Source organism: Branchiostoma floridae, chromosome 8 (assembly GCF_000003815.2).
Source record: "Branchiostoma floridae strain S238N-H82 chromosome 8, Bfl_VNyyK, whole genome shotgun sequence".
Classification (NCBI taxonomy): Eukaryota; Metazoa; Chordata; class Leptocardii; order Amphioxiformes; family Branchiostomatidae; genus Branchiostoma; species Branchiostoma floridae.
This window is the reverse complement of record NC_049986.1, coordinates 445,529-469,716: the sequence shown is the minus strand read 5'-3', so window position 1 is coordinate 469,716 and position 24,188 is coordinate 445,529. Positions and strand designations below refer to the sequence as shown.

The 24,188-nt window shown below is 42.7% G+C and overlaps 2 protein-coding genes across 3 annotated transcripts in view; both read right to left on the bottom strand.

Moving 5' to 3' along the window:
• Positions 1-1,691: 1,691 nt before the first annotated feature.
• LOC118420508 (zinc finger protein 782-like) lies at positions 1,692-5,798 on the bottom strand. The gene is made up of 2 exons (XM_035827346.1): positions 5,755-5,798; positions 1,692-3,172 (listed from the first exon to the last, which is right to left on the bottom strand). Exon 2 carries the CDS (start codon positions 3,151-3,153, stop codon positions 2,218-2,220), a length of 936 nt encoding a protein of 311 aa, XP_035683239.1. The 5' UTR covers positions 3,154-3,172; positions 5,755-5,798; the 3' UTR covers positions 1,692-2,217.
• A 12,506-nt stretch (positions 5,799-18,304) lies between these two features.
• The window catches only part of LOC118420490 (zinc finger protein 235-like), a 252,038-nt gene continuing 246,154 nt past the window's right edge, over positions 18,305-24,188 (bottom strand). The window contains exons 1-2 of one of the 2 annotated variants that reach the window (XM_035827321.1): positions 21,467-21,535; positions 18,305-20,062 (exon numbers count right to left, since the gene is read on the bottom strand). In XM_035827321.1, the coding sequence (XP_035683214.1) occupies positions 18,956-20,035 (1,080 nt within the window). In that variant the 5' untranslated portion in view covers positions 20,036-20,062; positions 21,467-21,535 and the 3' untranslated portion in view covers positions 18,305-18,955. Of the gene's footprint in view, positions 20,063-21,466; positions 21,536-24,188 lie in introns of those variants that run through there. The other variant, XM_035827322.1, reaches the window with a different exon arrangement.

The window sequence follows — 24,188 nt, the reverse complement described above, 5'->3', positions numbered from 1 at the left end:
TAGATTACCCAGGGCATAAAACCACCATTCCTCACATCTGTAAGGCAGTGTGGTTCCTTATACGCCTCTTCAGTTTACTATGATGACTAAACTGTTTCATGGCCAGTTGTTAGAAGGCCGATCAGACAGAAGATGTCGTGTTTACATACTGATTAACGGTCTCAACAGCCTTTTTATGTCTACTTGTAAGATATATATATAAAACATAGAGGGAGAGAATGGAGTACAATGGAATCTAACATTGCAGTACAAAAAAACGAACTTTTTTAACGGTTTCAACGTCAATATCTTACAAGATGGTCAATTGTAACAGTCTATGACAGACAAGCGCACGTTACATCCAAAAGGAACCGGAACAGTTCCAGCCCATACCATGTACATGCACAGCTACTCAAATATCTAAAATCCAGAGAGACGCATACATTATTTTAACCAACTAACTACAATAACATTGCTATCTACTATTCTAGCAATCAAAAATATGTAATCAAATTTGAATACACAAATTTTTTTATGGTTTTTCAATGGTTGATTTGGTAGAAATTTTCCACATGTTAAAAACTACCATATTCCTGAACACAAACCCTAAACAGCAAATTTAACTTTCTAGTATTTAACGGGGGCCGCCCTAAGATGGGTCCCGTCGTAAGACGGTACGGATTTTTTGCTGATCTTATTATCCATAAGTACACCGTGTTTGTTGCCACTGACTATGCTGATTACAAAGGTAAATAAACCAAGTCCATGCACAAAATTTGCATTCCTAGTATACTTTAACATATTTACTTCATGTTTTTTTTTAAAACAGAATTCTAACAGTAATGTTGACAGTGCTGAATCACTGCGGTCACCGGCCTCTGCGTATTGGCGGCTCGTGTCGCTAACTATACCAACGCTTCCAAGCAGTCACACAACTGCCATGATACACATAAATAAAGCTCCATAAAACACTATGAATATGGGTCTTCAAATGTTTGATGAGTAGAAAAGCAACCAAAAGGAAGCGACATAAACATTGCCACCATTGTACTCCCAAGGGAGTGTGGCCGTGAAGGTGACAGACTAGAGAACGCTCCAAAGATTTATTTGACTGTAACAAATGATTCGTGCTGTCTAGGAAAATAAGACTTGATAGAGAGATGTAGATGATATTTTCATATAATCAGACAGTTTTGTTGATGTTGGCGGTGTCCTTTTTTCGCAATGTTTTTTTTTTAGTCGGGCATTCACAATCAGTGCATTCAGCCCATTGCCCGTAAAAACATCAGCTGGATTGTTCTAGGTATAGCCTTCCTCATGTGAGACAAGAAGTACATACAGTCACGATTTTACTGTCCAAAGAAAACTAAAATATCATACTATTAATTTTTTTTTCTGTGTACTTAAATTTACCACTTACTTCTGAAGAGAGCAAAATGTAAAAAAGCGTACCAAGTTAGGCACACTGTCCAGCGTAGCACAAAATTGGAAGGTTACATACACGAAATTGTCTCACAGTGTTTGCCGCTTGTAACACGCAGCGCGAAAGATTCATGAACCACATGAATGCATTTCTTATTCAAGTATGTTGTTCAAATCTACGTGTAAAAGATCCAGTCATCAAAATTTGACCACTCTCAGGCAACTAGCGATGGAGCGCCATGAGTTTGAGCGCAAGAAAAAGCGTACCGTCTTGGGGCACCTCCCGTTACATTGGTTAAGGGAATCTGTGATGCCAACAGATTATGAATATACGTAAACGTCTCCAAATGTCAGCAGTATATCAATAGTATAGTAAATGTCAGTCCAGTCTTTAAATTATACAACGAAGCATCGAACTTGCATCAGTGGCTAAAACATACACATGCGCGAACGTTGGTTTGTGGCTTCCTCTTCGCTGCTTGTCTCTTCCTATTACCCCTGATGCAGAACTTGCCTGTAACTTTCACATCGGAAACGTTAGCTATGAACTTTCATTGCTGTGGGTTCGCATGTGGCTCCGGAGACAGTTTGACTGACGCAAGCTCCTGAGTACTGTATGGTCTCACCTGTGTGAGTCCGCATATGGCTCTTCAGATGACCCAAACACCTGAACTGTCTGCTACACTTCTCACACCTGTAAGGTTTTCCCCAGTATGTGTTCGCATGTGATCCTTCAGAGAGTCGAGCACACGAACTGTTTACTGTATTCTTTGCAACTATAGGGCTTCTCACTGGTGTGAGTCCACATGTGCCTCTTCATAGAACCCAGCACACCATGCTGCACTTCTCACATCTGTATGGCTTTTCGCCGGTGTGAGTTCGCAAATGTGTCTTTAGATTACTCAGCACACTGAACTGCTTGCTGCACTTCTCACTTTTGTATGGCTTCTCACCTGTGTGAGTTCGCAAATGTAACTTCAGATTACACAGCTGACTAAACTGTTTGCTGCACTCCTCACATTTGTATGGTTTCTCACCAGTGTGAGTCCGCATATGACTCTTCAGATAACCGACGACACGGAACTGTTTGTTGCATTCATCGCACCTATAGGGCTTCTCACTTGTGTGAATCTGCATATGACTCTTCAGATTACCCAGGTGACTGAACTGCCTATCGCACTCCTCACATTTGTAAGGTTTCTCACCAGTGTGAGTCCGCATATGCCTTTTCAGTTGACTCAGCTCAGTAAACCGTTTGCTACATTCTTCGCACTTATAGGACTTCTCACCGGTGTGAGTCTTTATATGTCTCTTCATGTCACCAAGCTGACTGAACTGTCTGCCGCACTCCGCACATCTGTAAGGTTTCTCACCGGTGTGAGTCCGCATGTGCTTCTCCAGGGAACCCAGCAAGCTAAACTGTTTGCAACATTCATCGCACCTAAAAGGCTTCTCACCGGTATGAGTCCGCATGTGCCTCTTCAGACTACACAGCTGACTGAACTGTTTGCTGCATTCATCGCACCTATAGGGCTTCTCGCCGGTATGAGTCCGCATGTGTATCTTCAGATGACTCGGCATACTAAACTGTTTCCCGCAATTCCCGCAACTAAAAGGTTTTTCATCCGTGTGAGTACGCACGTGTCTCTTGAAGTAAATAAGTTGACTAAACTCCTTACCGCGCTCGTCACACTTGTGTGTACTCGGAAGTGGCTCCTCTTGTTTCAGATGAGATACAGCCGGGGTCGCCATGTTGAGTAGGTCTCTGACACTGCAGGAATAGGAATATGAAAATTATTGCAGCTTCTGTCCAAAAGGCATTGTTTGATGTAATGATATTCTCTACATGATTAAAATAGCCTTGAAATTAATTAGTTATCTTCGTAAACTTGCAGCAGTGTTGGCTTTTATCTTTCAAGGAGAGCCGAGACCCTGCAGTCAGAAAATATTGAAATAATACAATCCTCAACCCAAACATCTGCATGGTTATATATTTATATGGGTTATGCCGCCAACGGTAATTTCCTACCCGATTCCCGGTCGGGCTGTTTGCTGAAAGATTTAAACGAAAAATGTATGCCAATAACCATATGCACAAGGCATGGATTTTTTGGGGTCAGTTTTGTGTTCTGTTTTTGGTCCCCAAACCTGCTACTTGTATCAAAGTCATCCTTTCTTGAAATACGACTCGTTTTCTGACACGCCACTTGGAATTCTGTCAAAATTGTTTACCTTCCGTTCCCCAGTATCATTGCGTTTTGTTCGCTGTATTATCTAACATACATTGGCATAATACCGGCAGTAAGAGTTATACCGGCTGATCAAAAATAATGGAATTTAAAGAGATCTACACATGCAACAATAGTTATTTCTGAGGTATGCTCACTTCAGACATCTGCACACTTCAGACATCTATGTGTCCAATATATCATTCACAAAGCATCGATAACAATGCATTCGAAGACAACAAGGCCAAAACAAAAGTTTTCAGTATCTTTTTCGGGACAGGCAGTTCGTCGTGGGACGAACACACTGTCACATTCATTGCCAGATTTGTAGATCATAATTACACATGCTCACGACACAAGACGAACATAATTCAACAGCAATCTTGAATTTCTGTTGGTGACCTACCACTCGTGTAATAGTGTGAAGAACCGTTGCATTATCGCCCGGATCTACGGCTGAATGGGCAGAATTGAACGTAAGCCGACATGACAGGAACATCAGAGAATGTATAAAGGAACAAGCGACAGTTAATTGTGCATTGTTTCTTCCTGGCGGTATTTTTTACCCCCTCCCAACCACTCGCCTGTTCGCCGTGTAATTCCGCGGCGTGTTACAATTACAATATTACGCTTTTAGCAGGACAAGAGTGGCAGAAAAGTTACACAGAAGAAGTGGCAAGTGTAAGCTATAATAGCAACATGTAACTGGAGAAAATGATGCGTTGACAATTTGTCAAATCAGTATGGCTAGAGAAATCGTCGTAAACGTGCCGGTATTATGATAATAGATGTTACGGAACTTGCTCATATGATTGTGGAACTTCGACAGGATAATCGTATTACACTACAAACTACACAACCTTACATGCTACAGAGGGACTATCTAACACGTTCACATACCTGAATCCATAATCAAAGTATTACACTACAAACTACACAACCTTACATGCCACAGAGGGACTATCTAACACGTTCACATACCTGACTCCATAATTAAAGTATTACACTACAAACTACACAACCTTACATGCTACAGAGGGACTATCTAACACGTTCACATACCTGACTCCATAATTAAAGTATTACACTACAAACTACACAACCTTACATGCCACAGAGGGACTATCTAACACGTTCACATACCTGACTCCATAATCAAAGTGTTACAATACAAAGTACACAACATTACATGCAACAGAGGGACTATCTAACACGTTCACATACCTGACTCCATAACCAAAGTATTAAACTACAAACTACACAACCTTACATGCTACAGAGGGACTATATAACACGTTCACATACCTGACTCCATAATCAAAGTATTACACTACAAACTACACAACCTTACATGCTACAGAGGGACTATATAACACGTTCACATACCTGACTCCAAGGTCTCAAACTGACCGAGCAGGCAATTGCCCCTCCTAAGCTAAACTAACATAACAATAGAATATCTACTTAGTCAATGATAGGACTGCTCCCACCAGCCTCAACCAATCAGGGCTTGACTAACAAGTTAGTGTATGCAAGCCCCACCTCTCGTATGGTCTAACCTAACAGCGGTCAAAGGTCATGGATGTTACAGGTAGTTCAACATCTCCGGAGTGAGTTAGACACAGTTTGGCTCTTTAGATACAGCCCTGCGTCCGGTATACGTATATAAATCTGCTTGGAGATGACGGATATTTAGCCTTTTTCTATCGGTCAGTGATTTTGAAAGGTCACCGACGGACACAAAACATCGTACTGAGGCAAATACACACTGTTTCCATTTGTTAGCTTCTACCAAGAAGCTTTTTTGAAGGCTTTTTAAAAAGCTTTTTATAAAACTCCTTGCTTCTACTAAGCTCCACATGTCACCAGAAAATACTAGAAATTTGTCAAATAGACAACATACCAGGTGAATAAGCCGGACAAAACCTACAGTTAGAGACATATGACATAATGTGTTACCTGTCAATTTCGCCAATGTTTACAATTTTCTAGCGACATGTGGAGTCAAGCAGAGGCTATTTCTTTGTGTGAGCGAGTGAATTATATACTGAACGAAACGGTTGGTACACTATTACTAAACAAGGGCAGTCGACAGACTAGAGGATAGAAATAAAGACAACAGTACCTTGTGAATACTGGCGGTAATGAGTCCCTTTCCTAATAAGACAAAGAGATACATACAGCTCTCTTGCTTGGATTTGGACACAGAAGTGTGTACGGGTCTACTCCGAAAGCTCCAGACATACCAGACAGACAAGTTTGACTGTTATGCAAATCCAAAACGGTCTGACCAATCAGGACTCGTTACTGACACATGTGCAAATGAGGGCTTCCTGTTATTTCAGACAATCGTGCTTGTGTAATACACACTGATAGGAACAATGCGCGGTTTTGCAGTTTCTGTCGTCTATGGGTATGTGATGGCGATGTTTAATCTTTCCCATACTCTAGGTCTCTTTTAGATGTCAGTTGCTGTTGACCTTTCGACTTATCTGAGGTAACAACCGTGACCTGGTTGAAATACGGCAATAACTCGTGTCAATTACGGCATGTGTGACGATTCTTGTTAGTAGAAAACACGCGTATATTCGTGTAACTTTTTAACGTATGGTCGTATTGTAACGAAACTTCTAATGGGTGTGCACTAGATTCTATCTTATATATGGCGGATCTAAACCATCAAACTTGTAAATTTGTATTAAAATACTTCTACCTTATACCTGAACCTTGGACCTGTATCCGACGAATCTCATGGACACTATTCGAACCTAATCTCCATGGAGATCTATCGGGGGCAAAGAGAGCATCCAACGACCAGTGTCCAACATGTCTCGTAATAATGTCAAATATGTTTATTTCCCACTACCGCATTGTTAATGGCACCTCGTATGAGGACGACCTGAACTGAACTGAACTGCATTGTATATAAGGCCACGTTGATTTGATTATATGGATGACATCCGCGCTCGCACCAATTTTCGGCCATTTCCAAAAAAAAGAAAATTTTGGACCACACAGTAAATTGTGCAAAGCAGCTGTAAAATGAGCACAAATATTCCGTAGATTGAAAAAAAAGTATCAGAAAACAGATAACTGATGCCATAGAATGCCAAAATAAATCTTAAGTCAAAGAATAAGATGTGAAAGGACAGAAAGAAAAAAAAGAATTATTGGACCATGTACGGTTTGTACCAGTAAATTCAGGATAGGTCCCGTTCAGGTCCAGAGGATCATTTCCAGGTCCGGACCTGATGATGATGATGATGAATGGTTTATTGGTAAAAGAAATCACTCGCAGCCTGTTTGGCTGAATTGCGGATATCATACAAATAATTCTTGTCCAGCCAGAGCTTATTCTAGAAAATTAAAACATCTGTATCATCAATTATATCGTTTAACAACATTTAAATAACAATTAAAATTCTGACATTAATAAAATCAAATTAAGTGCGTGTATCAACACTTTTAGACACAACAGATATCCTTAGAGATAAGGTCATTAGGCATTCAAAAGGCGCACAACGTAGGGGATCGGCGAGTTTCTTAGTCTGTCTGTCCTACATTTGACATGTCGGTATTTGTCACAGTTTCTGGTTGATCTGTTGTGATAGTCCGATCCCTTCGGTGGCAGCAATGACGGTCTGTGTCTTTCCAAGTACGTTCCGAACTTAAAACACAGCTCTCGCCTGCGGTCCGACAGCAGTGGAATGTTTAAGTTCATCCTGGCTTGTTCGTAGTTAGTGAAGCGCCTGCCAAGTATTGTCCGAACAGCTCTCCGCTGTACTGCTTCAAGCCTGTCCGACTGTGCACTGGTGAGGCCCGGATGCCAAACTGGCGCGCAATACTCCAGAACTGGTCGCACAAACGATGTGAAAATGGTGACAAGGTCCTGAGTGGGTAGGTTGAAATGTTTAAGCTTCCGCAAGAAGAAAAGCCGACCGTTAGCTTTCCCTATCATTCTGGTGACCTGCGTCTCCCATTTCAAGTCTTTCTGAAGCCACACCCCCAACAGAAGCGTGATTGGCACAACCTCGAGGGGTAATACATTAATGGTGAGTACTGGCGGCGGGGGTGGACATTTCATAAAGCAGAAAGTGATGACTTGACATTTATCTGGGTTAAGTAACATGTGGTTATTGCGAGACCAGTCAGTGAAACCGTCCAGTTCATTCTGCATTGATGATGGTTCAAGGTAGTGGCGCGATTCTGCCATGGACAGGTCATCAACATATTTCCACTGATTAATCAGTGCGTCCCTCATAGCGTCATCAAACACCACTAGAAAAATTAACGGACTTAGGAGCGTCCCTTGTGGCACTGAACAGGTCAGTACCTCCCAGTCAGAGAGTTGGCCTCCATAGCGAACTCTTTGCCGCCGCTGGGTTAGAAAGTCGCAGACCCACGGGATTAGTTCCCCCCGGACTCCGAGTCGTAACAGCTTCTGAATGGCTAAAGTGTGGTCTATTCTATCAAAGGCTTTCGAAAAGTCTGTCATAACCATTGTGCAAATGTTCTTGGCCTTTTCAGATTCCCTACAGAGGAAGTCTATCAAGCTGACCAGATACAGTGTTGTAGAGCGGCCTCTCAGGCAACCAAACTGCTGCTGGTCCAGTGACGCACTTATGTCCTCCATAATCCAGTTCGAAACGAAGGACTCGGTGACCTTGGCGAGTTGAGATGTGAGAGAGACTGGTCTGAGTTTGTCGACTGATGGAGGTTGTGACTTGGGTAAGGGCACTACTGTGGCGTCTTTCCATACCTGTGGGACGTAGCCTTCCTTGAAAGAAGCATTCATAATGTCCGTGACCGGACCACTTATTTCACATGCGAATTCCTTCAGGATTCTAGCACTCAACTGGTCTGGCCCTGACGCCTTGCCGGCCTTCAGTTTGCGCAGACGGTTGTAGGTATCCCACACGTTTACCTCAGGTGGACATGACTTGACGGGCCTGTATGCTGGTAACTGTTCCAGATCCAGGGGCGGTCTTCCCTGTGCCACCTCTGCAAACTTCTTGTTGATGTGGTTTGCGATGAAAGTGTTGTCTGCTTCGTCTTGACCGGGGATGTTGAGTGAGAGCTCTGACTGCTGTATATTCAGGATGGTCTTTATCTCTCTGTACCAATCCGCCGGACTGTCTACCTTAAGGTTTTGTATCCTGTCCCGGTAGAAAGACTTACGCGCCTTTTTTACTTCTCTGTTCACCTTGTTACGCAGGTATTTCCATAAGGCAGTCTTGTTTTCTGAGAATGCCTTCTGTCGTCGACGAATCATGTCCTTGATCTCTGGTTTTAACCACGGCTTGTCATTGTTGTGCATTGTCACCTGCTTGGTTGGGAAGAACTTGTTTATAGCATCTTCCATTGTTGTGTAGAACGTCGCGGCTTTGCTGGCACAGGTAGGGGATGTGTACACTTCATCCCAGGATTGAGAACATATCCATTGGCCAAAGTCTCGGCGGTCAGAGTCGCGGATAGGTCTCACTGTCTTGCACTTGGTAAAGTTCTCTTTCCTTGTTATTTGCGGTTCCCACAAAACCGTGCTGTGATCACTCAAACCCAAAGGGCTGCATACTTGGGGAATTTTGTAGTGTTTCTCTAGATTGGTGATAATCAGGTCTAACATAGCCTGTCCTCTCGTTGGTTCTTTCACGACCTGGGATAGGTTGTTTCCGTTGCAGAGTTGACCTATATCCAGGTGGTTGAAGTCTCCCAACAGAATTATTCCGGCATCAGGGTTACGTGTTCGTATGTCATCTGTGACAGAGACGAGGTGTTCTAGTAGCAGTTCCTGGTGAGGTGAGGATGGCGGGTTGTAGACGGCGCCCACGACAACTTGTGACACCCCTCTGGGCAGACGTCTCGGTCTTACTGACACCCATATACACTCTAGCTCAGGAGGAACAGTAATATCTGGTACCAGTCCAGCAGGTATGGAATCCCTTACGTACACGGCCACCCCTCCGCCTCTTCTTGTTGTACGGCACTTGGAGAAGAGTGTATACCCTTCAATAAAAAGACAGGACTCAGGGATTGTTGGGGAGAACCATGATTCAGCCACTACACCAATATCCACACGGTGGTCTGACAGGTAGCTTTGGTACTCGTCCAGCTTGTTGACGAGAGATCTGGGGTTGCACAGGCATACAGAGGGAGTTGTAGCTTGTGTGACATGAGTTGTGTCTTTCTTGGGCTTTACTTCACAGATAACCCGATTGCGTGTCCTTCGCCATGTGTCATTGTTGTTGTTAACGGGGTTAATTCGGTTCGTAACTCGGGTGGTGATCTGACGAGCCAAGTTTCTTCCCCCTCGACATCCTCTCGCATGGAAAACTCTTTTGATACCACAATCGATGAGAGAACGTTTTACTGCATGTGTAAGTTTACTGTATGATCGCAGGGCTCGAAGAGTTGTCGACGAGTAGACCAGCTGCTTTAAAGACATTATGTTCGGTGTGACCTGGAGTAACCCCGCCACGCAGCATACACAAACAAACAGGTAAAACGTTGCTGGTTTGTCCGATTTTCCCGATCCAAACATGACGTATACGTTAAAGCGTATGGAGATTGTTCAAACTTGCCATGGTCAGGATGATGTACTCTGGTATCCAAGGACAACGCTCCTTAGGACGCTGCCTAGCAGGGTGGAATATGGGGAATTCCTTTGTCTTGTAGTATCTTCCCTCCCCACGGTCGGCGTCACTCCAGGATCATGTCGAAAATCTCCGTCAATTAAGGCGAAAACGCTTCAAAGGGAGAGTCAAAAGTTGGAAAACCCCTAACTACTCGTTTCTCCTTGTAGATTCCCCCTCGATGGTAACTTTCTGCACTAGGAACACACTTTTTGGGCCTGAGAAGTGCAGGAGCTAAAGTAAGGTGGGGCTGCTGTAAAAGCGCCGCCTATCCCACCTGAACCTGAACCTGATTGTCTGTGGAAACTTGATAACTGACAATACTCAAAACAATGGTAATTGGTCAATTTTGCTACAAAGGAATCTCTTTGGAGGATTATTGGACTACCACTGGCATTTTAGTCTCTACCTTTGACTGCAGAAACTTGGTACAAGTGACTATAACCTCGACTCACTTCGCTTTTGTTGTCTTCTTGGCCCGGTGAGACCCCAAACACCCGCCGACATATTGTGTCCATTTTGCAATTGGCGAAACCCGTTCGTCTGACTTTTTTTTCAGGTTTGTTTTTTTCGGATTGGTCCAAGAAGAAAAAAATGTTTTGCACTCGTATGATGTACTGGTCGCAACATCTAACTGTTGGTATAGCATACCATGTGTCTGTAGTCCTATGTTCAACCTTCCTGGCCACATTGATTTCATACTGAAGCCAACTTTTTTTTTTGGCCAAACTTTTTTTTTATTCGCTCGCTCGCATCAATTTTGGAGTTCCCAGAGGATGTCATCCATATAATCAAATCAACATGGCCTAAGCACCAACAGGCAACTAGGTCAGTGGATAGACATCCTCTATGCAAGTCTAATGAGTGGAAATGTTACTTAGGCTTTGATTTAGTTTTAGTTTTTGGTTAGGTTGTGCTAGGTTAAATCATGGACGGCATCTACACGCGCATTGTTCTATTTCCCCCCGATTTTGAAATGAAAACAATAAATTTTTGTTCCCAAAAGAGATGGTCAAGATATAAAGAAAATTAGGAAATATGTTGTGTGGAAGCCTTGAGTTTATAACTTAGTTATTAAGTGACACTACTATTAGTACTTTGGTAGCCATGGGTGTTTACTTAGATGTAGAGCTTGTCATGAGTAATTGCAGATACGCAGTACCTTGGTAGCCTTGAGTGTAGTCTTAGGTACTATCATACAATATTTGAAATCTCTATTTTGAAAATTTAGTCATCATTTTTAAAGTTACCTATTTTTTGCACTGTTGGGTTATGTTTGAATTCGGAGTATTCCATTCGGAGCTTCAGAATCCATAAAAGTTATTTGTAGTTATGGCCATATTTCCATAAATACCTGTAGCTACGTAGCCACGTATCAGTTCAGTCCCTCGAACCCTGGAAGGAATTCGTATAAAGATAGAAATTTTGCGCCAGACTCGGCATTGTGACGCAGCAGTCAGCCATAATGTTAGGTTGAATGACTCCTTGCCGTGATTATTGTTCCTTAGTCTGGTTTTCTGTAGCCATCTAAGCGTCGTCCTACTTCCAAATTGCAGGATGTAAAGCTTAAGGCTGTCCTTGTGCGTCAAACACATGCACGCAAACGCACACGCAACTACTCTCCAAGCAGAGGTTATGCTCCGGCCTGTTTTAACGTTTTCGCGAGCGTCCGAAAAAAAATTGGCCAAAAAAATTACCTTCATTATGAAGTGGTCTGGAAGGTAAAACAAATGACAAACACAGAGTATTGAATGCCGAACAAAAGATTCTTTATTTTTGTTTTCACAGTCTTCTTTTTCGACTTTTGAATTGATGTTGACATTAGTATATCGATGCTGTCCGACATGTTTATATTTTAATCCTGTATTCATGTAATCATGTATTTGCTCCTTTCTGGGATTCTGTGACGACCAGGGATGTTTCTTCCGCTTGTGGCTGAGCTTCCGTCCGATCCTCGTAGTTCTGCCGAGTCGGCATAGGCCACTGCGTACGGCTGGATATTATGAGTCTCCGTTTCAGTGGATGAAGCTTGTTCGTGAGGCAGATCTGTTCCACTACAGAGTTTGAAGATGAAGTAAACAGCTGCTGTTATCGACAGGACAACAGCGCCGACCATGGCAATGATGGAGGTGATATTGACATCCTCATTGATGAAGGGATTTCCCTCATTAGTAATGGCATAGTCCATCAGTGTCGTGCGCTCAATGACTGACATGGTTTGCGGCATTTCTGTATAGCCCTCAGTTGGGATGGTGTCGGTGTACGGATGGGTGTTGAAGATTTGAGGACTTGTTGACTCCATTATCGTTGAAGTTGGTGTCAGAGACGGTTCGCTGAAGGGTTTGGACCCTCGCTGCGGCCTCTCCGTGCTGGTTTGGCAGAGATATTTTCTCATGGCAGTTAGGCTGGTTCCCGAGAGTTCAGGAGGAAATGCGCACCTCAGAACGTCGTGCTGAGAAATGAACGTCAGGTAAGACAGGGCGCAGGCGAACCATGTTAGATTCTTGTCACACCTCAGCTTGTTGTGTCCGATCTGAAGACTCAAGCGCTGGTTTCGCGACAAATGCACGACATCCCTGTCGATCTTAGTGATGTGATTCATCTGCAGGTCTGCCATCCACAATGATTCGGGTCGTAGAAGCGCGTCAACGGGCACTGACGTCAGGCGGTTGTGAGACAATCGCAGGTGTTTAAGCAGGTGTAGACCACGGAAGGCATGTTGGGACACGATGGAAATCCTGTACTTCTCCAGGATCAGCATATGTAACTTCACAAGCCCGAGGAAAGTATCCGCTTCTGAGGGGAGAAACACTAGATACTTAGGAATGTGGTGTGACATCGTACTTGCTTTTTTAGGTAGGTGGTGTTGAGTTTTTATACGTCTTCTGATACCGTGTAACTACTGATATACCTACACCTGGATTCCTCTACCCTGGGAAACCAGCTCGAGAAGCTTCGCAAATAGGAGTTGACGTTACCGATCCCCTGCCTAACGCGCGCCCTCCCGCCTCTATGCACCCGCCCCACCACTACCAGCTGGCCCCACTTACGCCGGTGTGACAGCGTTCTCGCCCCCCCGTGATATCGCCCCCCCGGGGGCAAAATCACTAGTGTTTTCGCCCCCCCCGGGGCAGGATCACTAGCGATTTCGCCCCCCCATCTCGCCCCCCTCGGGTGATTTCGCCCCCCTCCCGGGGCGAAATCGCTAGTGATATCGCCCCCCACCGGGGCGAAATCGCTAGTGATATCGCCCCCCCCCCGGGGCGAATTCGCTAGTGATATCGTCCCCCCCCCCCCCGGGCGAAATCGCTAGTGTTTTCGCCCCCCCCCTTACCCTCTTGGGGCGAAATCGCTAGGGATTTCCAGTGATTTGCATCCTTCTAGTGATTTGCATCTCCAATAAACCTATAAGTTACATTACTTTTGCTTCGTACAAATCACATCATACCTCCATTAAATATTTTTAGCTCTTGCAGATTTATAGTGTCATCTAGTCTCATTCATTATGCAAATGAAGCTGTAATTGACACGTTTAAGTTAACACGTGTGCAGATACTTTCGTTTAGCTGCATTTTATGATGACATTTTGTCCTGAATTAAGAAAATGACTTGCGCATTTGCACAATCTATACATAGTGGTGCACAATTAATTTGCACATTGCACTTTAGAATTTTTGTACTTTGACATTAATTATGCAAATCAGAATCTCATTTTCATAATCATTATCTGATATGTTTCACCTTCCATAACCTTTAAATTACATAGATTACGTGTATTAAAGTCACAACATGGAAACACTAGAATTACATATTCGTCTCCTGAATCATGCACATTATGTGCTAATTTGCATTTTTGCATGTCATTTCGCATGGCCCATGCCACTTATCCCTTATATCATGGTATGTGAAGGTAAAAAGAAAAAGGGAAGTTCTGTTTCAGTGACACAAGCAAATTACATACATGTATCTGTAATTAGCACATGTTGTTATCTATGAAAAATAATTAGTTATGAAATATATTTGAGAATGAAATCATTTCGTCAGCCAACAATGACGTCCATTGACGTGATATAAGTATAGGATCCATTATGCTATTTTGGTCGACAGACTAACCAACAAACACAGGTACAGAACCATTGTGCAAAATATTCTGTATACCATACGTTCTATTCCGCATCATTTTTACAAGATGATAAGTATAAAAGTTACTGTACAAGTATTATATAAGGTTTACAAATAATCTTAAAGATAATGGATACAAACTTTTAATACTAGGTTCGCTCCGAGAATGATGCAAATATCCTCAATTTGGGCTCAAAGAGGAAAGTGTTAACCCCATACGCTACGTTCAATATCTTTACTTCATGTCTGAGACCCTAATCACCACACTGCACTGTGCAGTTTTGCTCGAATCTACGACTGCATTGTTCCTATTGTTACCTTCGCCAAGAAGCTTCACTTTATATTTTGGGTAGCGTTTCGAATTCTGTGTGTATTTGTGGAAAAGCGCCATCACTCAAGACCGCCTGCATTTTGTGCCTCCTAGCGGCTTGTTATTGCAGCGGAACTTCCGATATGGATATCTCGAGTTATGGACGTGCTGTTGTCATGCTTTTTAATTTTTAGCGTTAGATAGCACATGGGGCCGACAGCAAGTGGTGTATGTTTGGGTCCCCTAGCAGCTTGTTACCTTCGCACAGGAAGGCTATCTTTTTTGAACTGCAGGGCTGGTTTAGTGTGAGACTGTCAAAACTGTTAGTTTTGAACAGCACAATTTGTTTCAACTCATAGACAGGTGGGGGTGTATACCTCTGTGCTGATTGGCAAATATTTACCAGTTTTGTTACAACTCAGCAACAGGTGTGTTGATATGCATATGTTAATATACTTTCGTGATGTTAATAAAAGTCACCACAAATTCACAACAAAAATGTATCTGTTCTATTTCAATGCAAAGTGTGCTTGGACCCAACCAGGTAGGATCGGCTTCACAGGTACTGTATCTCATCTTAACATACTAAGGTGTCACGTATATATAGATACCAGGTAACACACTATATACGTTACATCCAAGTACCATATTGTTCCAGGTAGCTCGATTAATATGCAGTAACAAGCTGCAAGTTAAGTATCTTAAGGCTATGTAAAAAAGTAGGTAAATATATACAAAAGTATATATACATATATCTATAAGTATATATCTATAAGTATATATATACAAAAGTATATATATTTCCCTTGTAATCCCTATATCTATAAGTATATATATACAAAAGTATATATATACAAAAGTATATATATATATATATATATATATATATATATATATATATATATACAAAAGTAGGTAACAAGACAGTACTAATCATTATCACAGCAATAGGATTAAGATTCAACCGAATACTCTAGAAAACGGGAAGGATATCTCTAGGGGGGGCGAAAACGCTGGGATTGGAGGGGGGGGGCGAAAACACCAGAGGGGGGCGAAAACGCTAGCGATCTCGCCCCCCGGGGGGGCGAGATCGCGGGGGGGGCGAGATCGCTGTCACACCGGTCCCCAACTAAAGCAAAGCGATAGTTGAGGCCAGCTGGTTCGTCGGGCCAGCGGGTGTTGGGCGGGGGGTGTCCCGTGCGCGCGTGTGGTAGGGATCGGTAAACTAGGCCTTGCGTGCCTCGAAGGAGTCTGCGTTTTCCCAGGGTAGGAATATAAAATATGAATATACTCATCATATTTGATGTCATCTTAAATTGTACCCATTGCGTCAAATAAAAAAAAACGCACACTTCTGTTAAGTCCACGGAATCCTAAATCCCAAAACAGTGCGGTCCAGCTATATAACTTCGCATTATTGCAGCGGCCGGATAATTGCACGAAATATACTGGCAAATAGGCCGTGCAATTAAGCGACTTCTAATGTATCAATAACTTTAAGCAACATATTCGCCATGTCTCGATACACCTTCCGAAGAAACGAGCTTTTAGAAATCCCATGCTATGATCTGTACTTTTTACGTCATATGTGAGAGGACCTTGACTTGCTGAATCTACTCTGTTGGTCCAAATTTACTATGGCAGGTTACAAACACTGCAAAACGAAATGTCCTTCTGACTTACCTAGCCGGGAGATGCGGTTGTCAGGAAGGTAAAGATGACCTAAGTATGGTAGACCTCGGAAAGCTCTTGGCTGTATAGCTGAAACATTCGACTTTCGGATACTCAGATGTTCGAGACGAAGGTGATACAAAGATTGCTTAAGGAGCGTCGAAGAAGAGAGATGTTCGATGAAGACTGTTTGGGTTTCTCTTGGGAAATCGGCTGGTATAGCGTCAAGACACACGGGAAAGACGTATGTTCCTCCATGCCCAACCCAGCTACAGGACGAACCCTTCCCATTTGGATTGGGGCAGCGACAAGAAAAGGCCACTCTAGTAAAACAGTCGTCTGGGCATCGTTGGACCGCTTCTGGCACGAGAAGTAGGTGACTGAAGACAAGAAGGAACCAAACCAGCGCCTTCCGTCCAACCATCTTGGTGCTGTGCTTTATGGTGGAGTTCGTCTTGCGTCTGCACTTCATGATGAGATGCATGAAAATCATAATTTCTGTGTTTCCCCCTCCAAAGGCCACATCGATGTAATAAATAAGTCTGGTGACCTGTTCTACTTACTTATATCAATATGAAACAAGTGACCGTAGGTAACTCTGTGACCTCATTATGGTTTATGTTGATTGTGATGTTTTCTGTGGTGCATGATTCGGTGTTTATATCGCATACAGAACACATCACATCGACTTATACCAAAAACTTACTTATAATTAAAAAGCTAACATACCTATCACTGCCAAATTTGAAACACAGTCCTGTACGCATCAACAGCAAAATCAGCGTCTTATCGGAACGACGAAGAATCGAACGACACCAAATGCAAACAACCACACAGCTTCACAATGGATACCTGAGACGCACACCATTTTAAAAAGTTGCCCCCAAATTAACAGCCGGGACATTGAGAGCTGTGAACAACTGACTACACGACATGCACATAACCACATATATGCTTTGAGATAAGTAATTACCAGATCACACGTCCTATAGGTCAACTGCTCCACAATACCATGGAAATAGGGGCGATTTCTCAAATTATTACATCGATAATGAAAACAGCTACCGCGAAAAAAACACGATCCCAAGGGTCAAACACGTTTTAACCATAACATGCATATGACTGTCAACCGTGCAAAATGTTAATGTATAATTATAGTATGCTACATATGTCAAACCAACATCAATACTAGAAACGTAAAGCCGGAACGAGATGGCAGAGCTGTTGTCAAATTCCTGTCGTCATCATCTGCTTGGCGATATCCAATTACCACAAGACGTAACGCGCGATCATAACGAATACCTGGGCCACTTTACTGGATGGCGTAGGGCGTGAATTGTGAATTTTTTACATTCATGATAAAAACAGCTGCCGCGAAAAAACAACAACGTGCACCACCGTTCAACTCAGTGCAGAGGACCTGCCAGCGAATACGAATGCGGCAACGGGACCATACAGATACAAATGCGGACGCGCGTTACACTGACAAAACTAAAGGTCTGTCGCCGGTGGTTACCCTCCGGTCACACAACCAAAATGTTCGAACTCTGAACCCACCGTCTGATCCGTTTGGAGATTTGAACCGTAAGTGGTGCACAGAAGGCGTGGCTTCCTGAAAAGCTTCCTCGTCATTAGTGTTGACCATGAGAATTAGCATTAACGATAGACTTTGTACACATGTACTAGTTTCCCTTCTTTAATATAATAGTATTAATCAGCCGTTTTCTGTTTTCCGTACTGTCTACTGGGCATCTACTACAGTAACTACTACTACTAGTAATCAGCGACGGTTGGCAATTGGCGACTCAGTACGAAAAGAAATGGGCAGTTAAAGTGTTAAATGGGCCTAAAAATGGCCCCAGAGAGCCTGCGATGGAGGCTAGCTACTTTGTACGTGTTATAGGTTCATTAGATTAAATGAAGTCGAGACGATACGTGCAGTCCACAATCCTTTTTATTTGCCACTTCTCTCCAAGATCTTTCCAGTCTCTCTCATCTGGATCTCCAATCCAGACTCTGTCTGACCTACTTTCCCCCAGTTTCTCCCCTCGCTAAACCGGGGCTGGTTCACTAATCTTAGGGGGCAATACCTTACCAACTGTTTTTCTCTATACTTTTCTCTGTATATAGCACTATTCTACACTAAACTCACAACACCTCCCACAGGAAGAACACCAGTTTTATCTTCTAACATATGTCGGTTTATACTACCTTCATCACCTATATTAAACTCTAATTCTATCTGAACAGGGGCTGATTCACTGACGTTTTTATGAGGGGGGGGGGGGTAAAAACTGTTCCAACATTTTCTCAAGTATAGCACTGCTCTATTCTAATCTTACAACATATTCCACGGCCGTTGTTTAACAACGCTGCTAGTTCCAATCAAGTACGTGACGTGACGATAGTAACTACTATGCTGTAATTCAGTTCCCGTTTTTTTGACAGTGGAGCCATGTAGTGAGTACACGGCTGAATAAAGTAGCGGTAAATAATAGCCCACCTTTGCCAAGAAAAAATAGACCAATCGAGCTTAAGATGTAATTTTTTTTCTAATGTGTAAGAATATGTTCGTGTAATCGTCACACATGTATTCACAGACTTTCACTGATGTGAGTTTCCATGTGCGCACGTAGACTACGTGAATGACGATAGCTTTTGTTGCACTTCTCACACCTGTACGGTGTCTCGCCAGTGTGAGTCCGCATATGACTCTTTAGATGCGACAACTGAATGAACTGTTTGCTGCACTCCTCACACTTGTACGGTTTTTCACCGGTGTGAGTCCGTATGTGTCTCTTAAGATTGGGGAACTGAGTGAACTGTTTGCTGCACTGCTCGCATCTGTATGGGGTTTCCCCTGTGTGAGTCCGCATGTGTACTTTTAGACGACTCGGGTCACTGAACTGCTTGCTGCACTCCTCACATGAGTACGGTTTCTCACCCGTGTGAGTCCACATGTGTTTCTTTAGACCAGACAGATCACTAAACTGCTTGCTGCATGCGTCACATCTATACGGTTTCTGACCCGTGTGAGTTCTCATGTGTTTATTAAGGATACCAAGGGTACTGAACTGCTTGCAGCATGCCTCACACCTGTAGAGGGTTTTGCCTGTGTGGGTCCGCATGTGTTTTTTTAGATGAGCTGATTGACTGAAGCACTTGTTGCAATATTCACACTCGTACGGTCTCTCACCGGTGTGAGTTCTCATGTGGTCCTCCAGATTAGATTGCTGACTAAACCGTTTCCCGCAATCATCACACTGGTATGGTCTCTCACCAGTGTGAGTACGTATGTGTATTTTCAGGGTACCAAACCTACTGAACTGCTTGCTGCATGCCTCACATCTATACGGCTTCTCACCCGTGTGATTTCTCATGTGTATTTTCAGGGTACCAAGTCTATTGAACTGTTTGCTGCACTCCTCACATCTATACGGTCTCTCTCCGGTGTGAGTTCTCATGTGGCCCTTCAGATGACCCAGCTGACTAAACCGTTTCCCGCAATCATCACACTGGTATGATTTCTCACCAGTGTGAGTTTGCAGGTGTAGTATGAGCCTACTTTTTAAGCAGAACTCCTTGTCACAATAGCTGCACTTGTGGGTACGGGGAGAATCCTGTCCCTCCTCTCCCTCCGTTTGTTTCAGATGAGATCCGGCTCTGGTCGCCATGTTGGTCAAACTCTAGATCCTGCAAGACTAGAGAAAAGAACTAATAAACACGATGCGAAAAGATGACAGTTTTAGTTTGTTGGCTGATAAACTATAAACTAAGCTGTCAATGACATGTTTTGTGACTTCTGATTTTTTTGTGATAAACATAATCCAGGTGCTGAAGCAAATACATTTAATACAATAGTAAGTTGGCGGGGAAATTTTGGAATTTCCGGACATTCGCAGATGGCTTACTTTAAACTGAAAATGATTAGGGACCCTTGGCAAAAGTGCATGTAGTAATTTTACTGGGATTTTTTTTTCATTTTGGAGGTGCATATTACAGGTAAGGATTGTAACCTCGCTATTGTGTTAAAGAAGAAGATTTAAGTAATATTTGTGGTTGCAGTAGGTTCTACAAGTTAGGTGTTTCGGCAGAGAACAGGGTCAACACTTATATTTTGATCCCGTATAACGTAATCATTCCTACAAGTTTTTTTTCTTGTTTTGTCGTCAAATTACACTTTAGAGGCCGGAAATCCACGCCAATGGGAGTTTTTCATGTATTAAAACTCAGGTAGGTGATTTTTAACAGCCATTTTCTGCCATGGTTCCCATTGTTAAGAATAGGAAATCTAAATGCCAAAATGTGCCCTGCAGGTGTTTGCGTACCGATAAAACAGGTTCGAAAGGTTCTGTTTGATAACAAAAAAGGGGGATTAGACACCCTGATTTGCATTGAGAGAGATCAGACAAAACCTATGAAGCGCAGGACAGTACATGTACACTTCAAGACGAAACATTTACGCATTGAATGCGTGTGCATTAGATAAAATCTGTACAGGACAAAAAGTTGATATACCTGAGTACATGCATTACCTACTATGTGTAGGATTGTTCACGATATAATGATAACCGCACAGAGCTGTTCCACATTTCTTTCCGCTTGCTCTAAAGAATTTGCTACTCTCTTTTCGATAGATAAATTCAACTACATTCTGGGAGGCGATAACCTTTTTTAAGGACAAGCAGGCAAATATATCCACGATTTTTAAGCCGTAGAGCCATATAATGTAAAGTTTTAGTTGTACTGTAAGTAGTTGTTATGGACCTTACGAAAGTCACTGTACTTTCGTGGTGTTAACAAATATTTCTCTATTTAATCCTTGATTTTTTTCATCTTATTATATCATAACAATCAGGTTGTGACCTGTTTTCAGGTGTCCCTGGACACACAATAACCTCTTTGCTGAGACATTCACACAAAAGATTACTAGTATTTAGGTCAACTGAAAATAGAAGTATCCTTCTTCAGTCCATTTTTGTGTAGCACGTTGTCCTAAATGCTCCACAGGGAGTTTATATTAGGAAACGCCTACAAATTATTAACGTAATATTGTGGTCGAAGTCAAAGGTCTTCATTCTACAAAACACACTTTAAGGTCTTACCTGTGTTTCTGCACGTAAATTGGGACGGCGATTCTGGCAGCTTGAGCTTTGTCCTTCGGTCTTGTCTATCATCTGGGCGGGGATACATAGTATGGGTCAAAGTTCATATTATACGCCTGATTTAACCCATTAAATGTACATTTTATTTCGGATACCATTAGGTAGGAATTTCCTTCTGTCAAGGTTTTGTACTACTGTATCTGTATTTGTAATAATATCCATATAGCTGCTATAACACACCAACTTTGCAGCTACATACTCAGACTCCGTTGAACCATGCCCCCTAAACGCATAATGGAATGCCCCAAACTCGAGAAATGGAGTCAACGACCTGACCGATTTGGCTATCAATAAGGTATCAGAACACAGTTTTTCGCCTATGGAGATTTAAATTGTTAAGAACAGGGAAGTGAGGATGTTCGGCGTAGTTTTAATTGAATGAGTTGAAGTTTAGGGTAGAATCTACAAAAATATGTGAAAATGAGCTTAAGTTTGTCTGCTCCTTCTCCTTTAAAAGCCAGTTTGAATTTGTCGCTTTGTTTGGGTAGGCTATATGGTAATAACGTTAATGACCCGCCTGTTCCTCGTCATCGCTCACTTGGTGGCTTCATTCGGTGGTTATAGCAAAGGATCAGACGTTATGACACCATATGATATACACATCGAGGCGGGTCATTAACCGTTAATTAATCAAAACGGTTAGTTCAGCTGCGAATATAACACACGTTACAATGTCGTTGAGTTACTAAGATAATGTTACGTACCTAGGTTTTTTCAGGCCGATCACGGTGAGATTGGCGTCTGGGGACTGTTCTTCTCGGGTCTTCTGCAGGTGAGCGGATGGGGCTCAATTTATCTTTTCTCGCCAAGCAATTATACAAATGTGCAGCCATTGGTGACGGGATTCGACATAGATGCGTGGGCGTGCCAAGTCTCATCCTGGCTCTTCCACACAATAAAGAGGTTATGAAAGGGGGTTTGACCACCCTCCATTTGATGTCTTGACTGGTACCCAGGTTTAGTCTATGCGCCACAACCCCAAATGACGATTTTTGTACCATCGGAGCTTTCATAGATTTTTTTTTTAAATCAGCAATTGCCAAAGTTAATCCATTACAGCAATGTTTCACGTACAACTTTCATAGTAGAACCATATGACCAAGTGAAACGAGTCTGTCTTATCAACACATTGCTGAAAGGGACGCGATAGAAATATTACTTAGACTTCGCTGATATCAACTGTGGTAAGATCGGGCTGATATGAAATATGCCTGATCAAAAGTTAAGATCTCCCAACACCTGCAGCTGGAGATTGCCGTAGGCATGGAGTACGGACTGGTCCAAAGCACAGGTGTGTTGAAAGACCTAGTGAGTTCCTGATCGTTCCAAGTGGCGAATTTTAGTACCAGGGCCGGTATGATATGAACATTGTGAAATCTATATAGTGAAATCGGGACCTTAATCAGTCATTCTGTTCCTAACATGTGATAAAACAACTCACATTTGCATTTTGGTGTATTTATGTAACCATGCCCTACTTGTTCACTGAACCATGCTACTTCGACAACAATTTTCTCCATTCTCTGCTGACCTTTCGAAAGATATACTGCCCACTAAACTGGTCGATGTGGTCGTTGTCTGCTGAAAACGCCTTGTTTTCTAACATTAAATATACTGTCCCACGAAACAGCTTAATTTGGTCGTAACGCCAATGATGCAATCGCTATTCCAGAGGTGGTAAACTTACCATGATCTGGGAATTGGGAATTATTACCTTCGCCAACAAGGCTATATTTGAGGTTATGGCGAGATGTTGTGTCTCTATACAATGGTTGGCGTAGCACTTTCCGTCCGTACTGCAGCGGGCCGAGGGTGTGTGTTCGTGTGTTTGCGGACAGCATAACTCGAGATGTTGCGGATGGTTTTGCATGACATTTAGTGAATAGGTAGGGGTTGGAAAAAGGAAGGGCCTATTCAACAATGGGCCTATTGGCGGCGAGTTACGGTACTGTAGCGGAGGTTCAAAGTTGGAGGTAAGATATTCTTCAAGTGCCAGGTTAATTAGTTTTGAGAAATGGATACGTCTCTGTGCAGGGAGTGAGTTTGAGTCCCCTTGCGGCTTGTTTAGAACTGCAGTAGGCGACTCTGTTGTATCTTTGGAAGAGAATAAGTCAAGCAGGTGTTGGAGGATTGGCATTATTTTTAGCATATACATACATACCTTAGGTAATGATTGAAAGTCTGAAATATATTGTATGAAAATCTGGGCTCCGTTTACACCATTAATTGAGGAAAATGTGTAACTCAAGAAATCGACCCCTTTTTCTGACACTCAGGTCTTTGCCTGATCAGCATCTGTTCACCAGACTTGTACTATTGATGACAGGTTGTGATAGCAAAACATAGATGTTATTTTTGCTGACACGTTGTTTATTAGTTTGCGGGTGCCATGTCATATAGGTTAAACAAACACGCATGTATACTTATCAATCAGGTTGAGAAAATCTTGCATCACTGTGTTGGGATTTTTTTTCTTCTTTTCTGTCCAATTCCTTTTATTCTCTTCCGTTTTTCACCATTGCCAAGATGGATATGTTTTAGTTGTGCCATGGTGCAGTGACTATGGTGTGGGTATGCATGTGTGTCAAGAGCCTATCTTTACAAGGCGTGGATTTGAGAAGTACCTGTTGTGGAAAGGAAGGTCAAGTGAGAAAATGGTTTA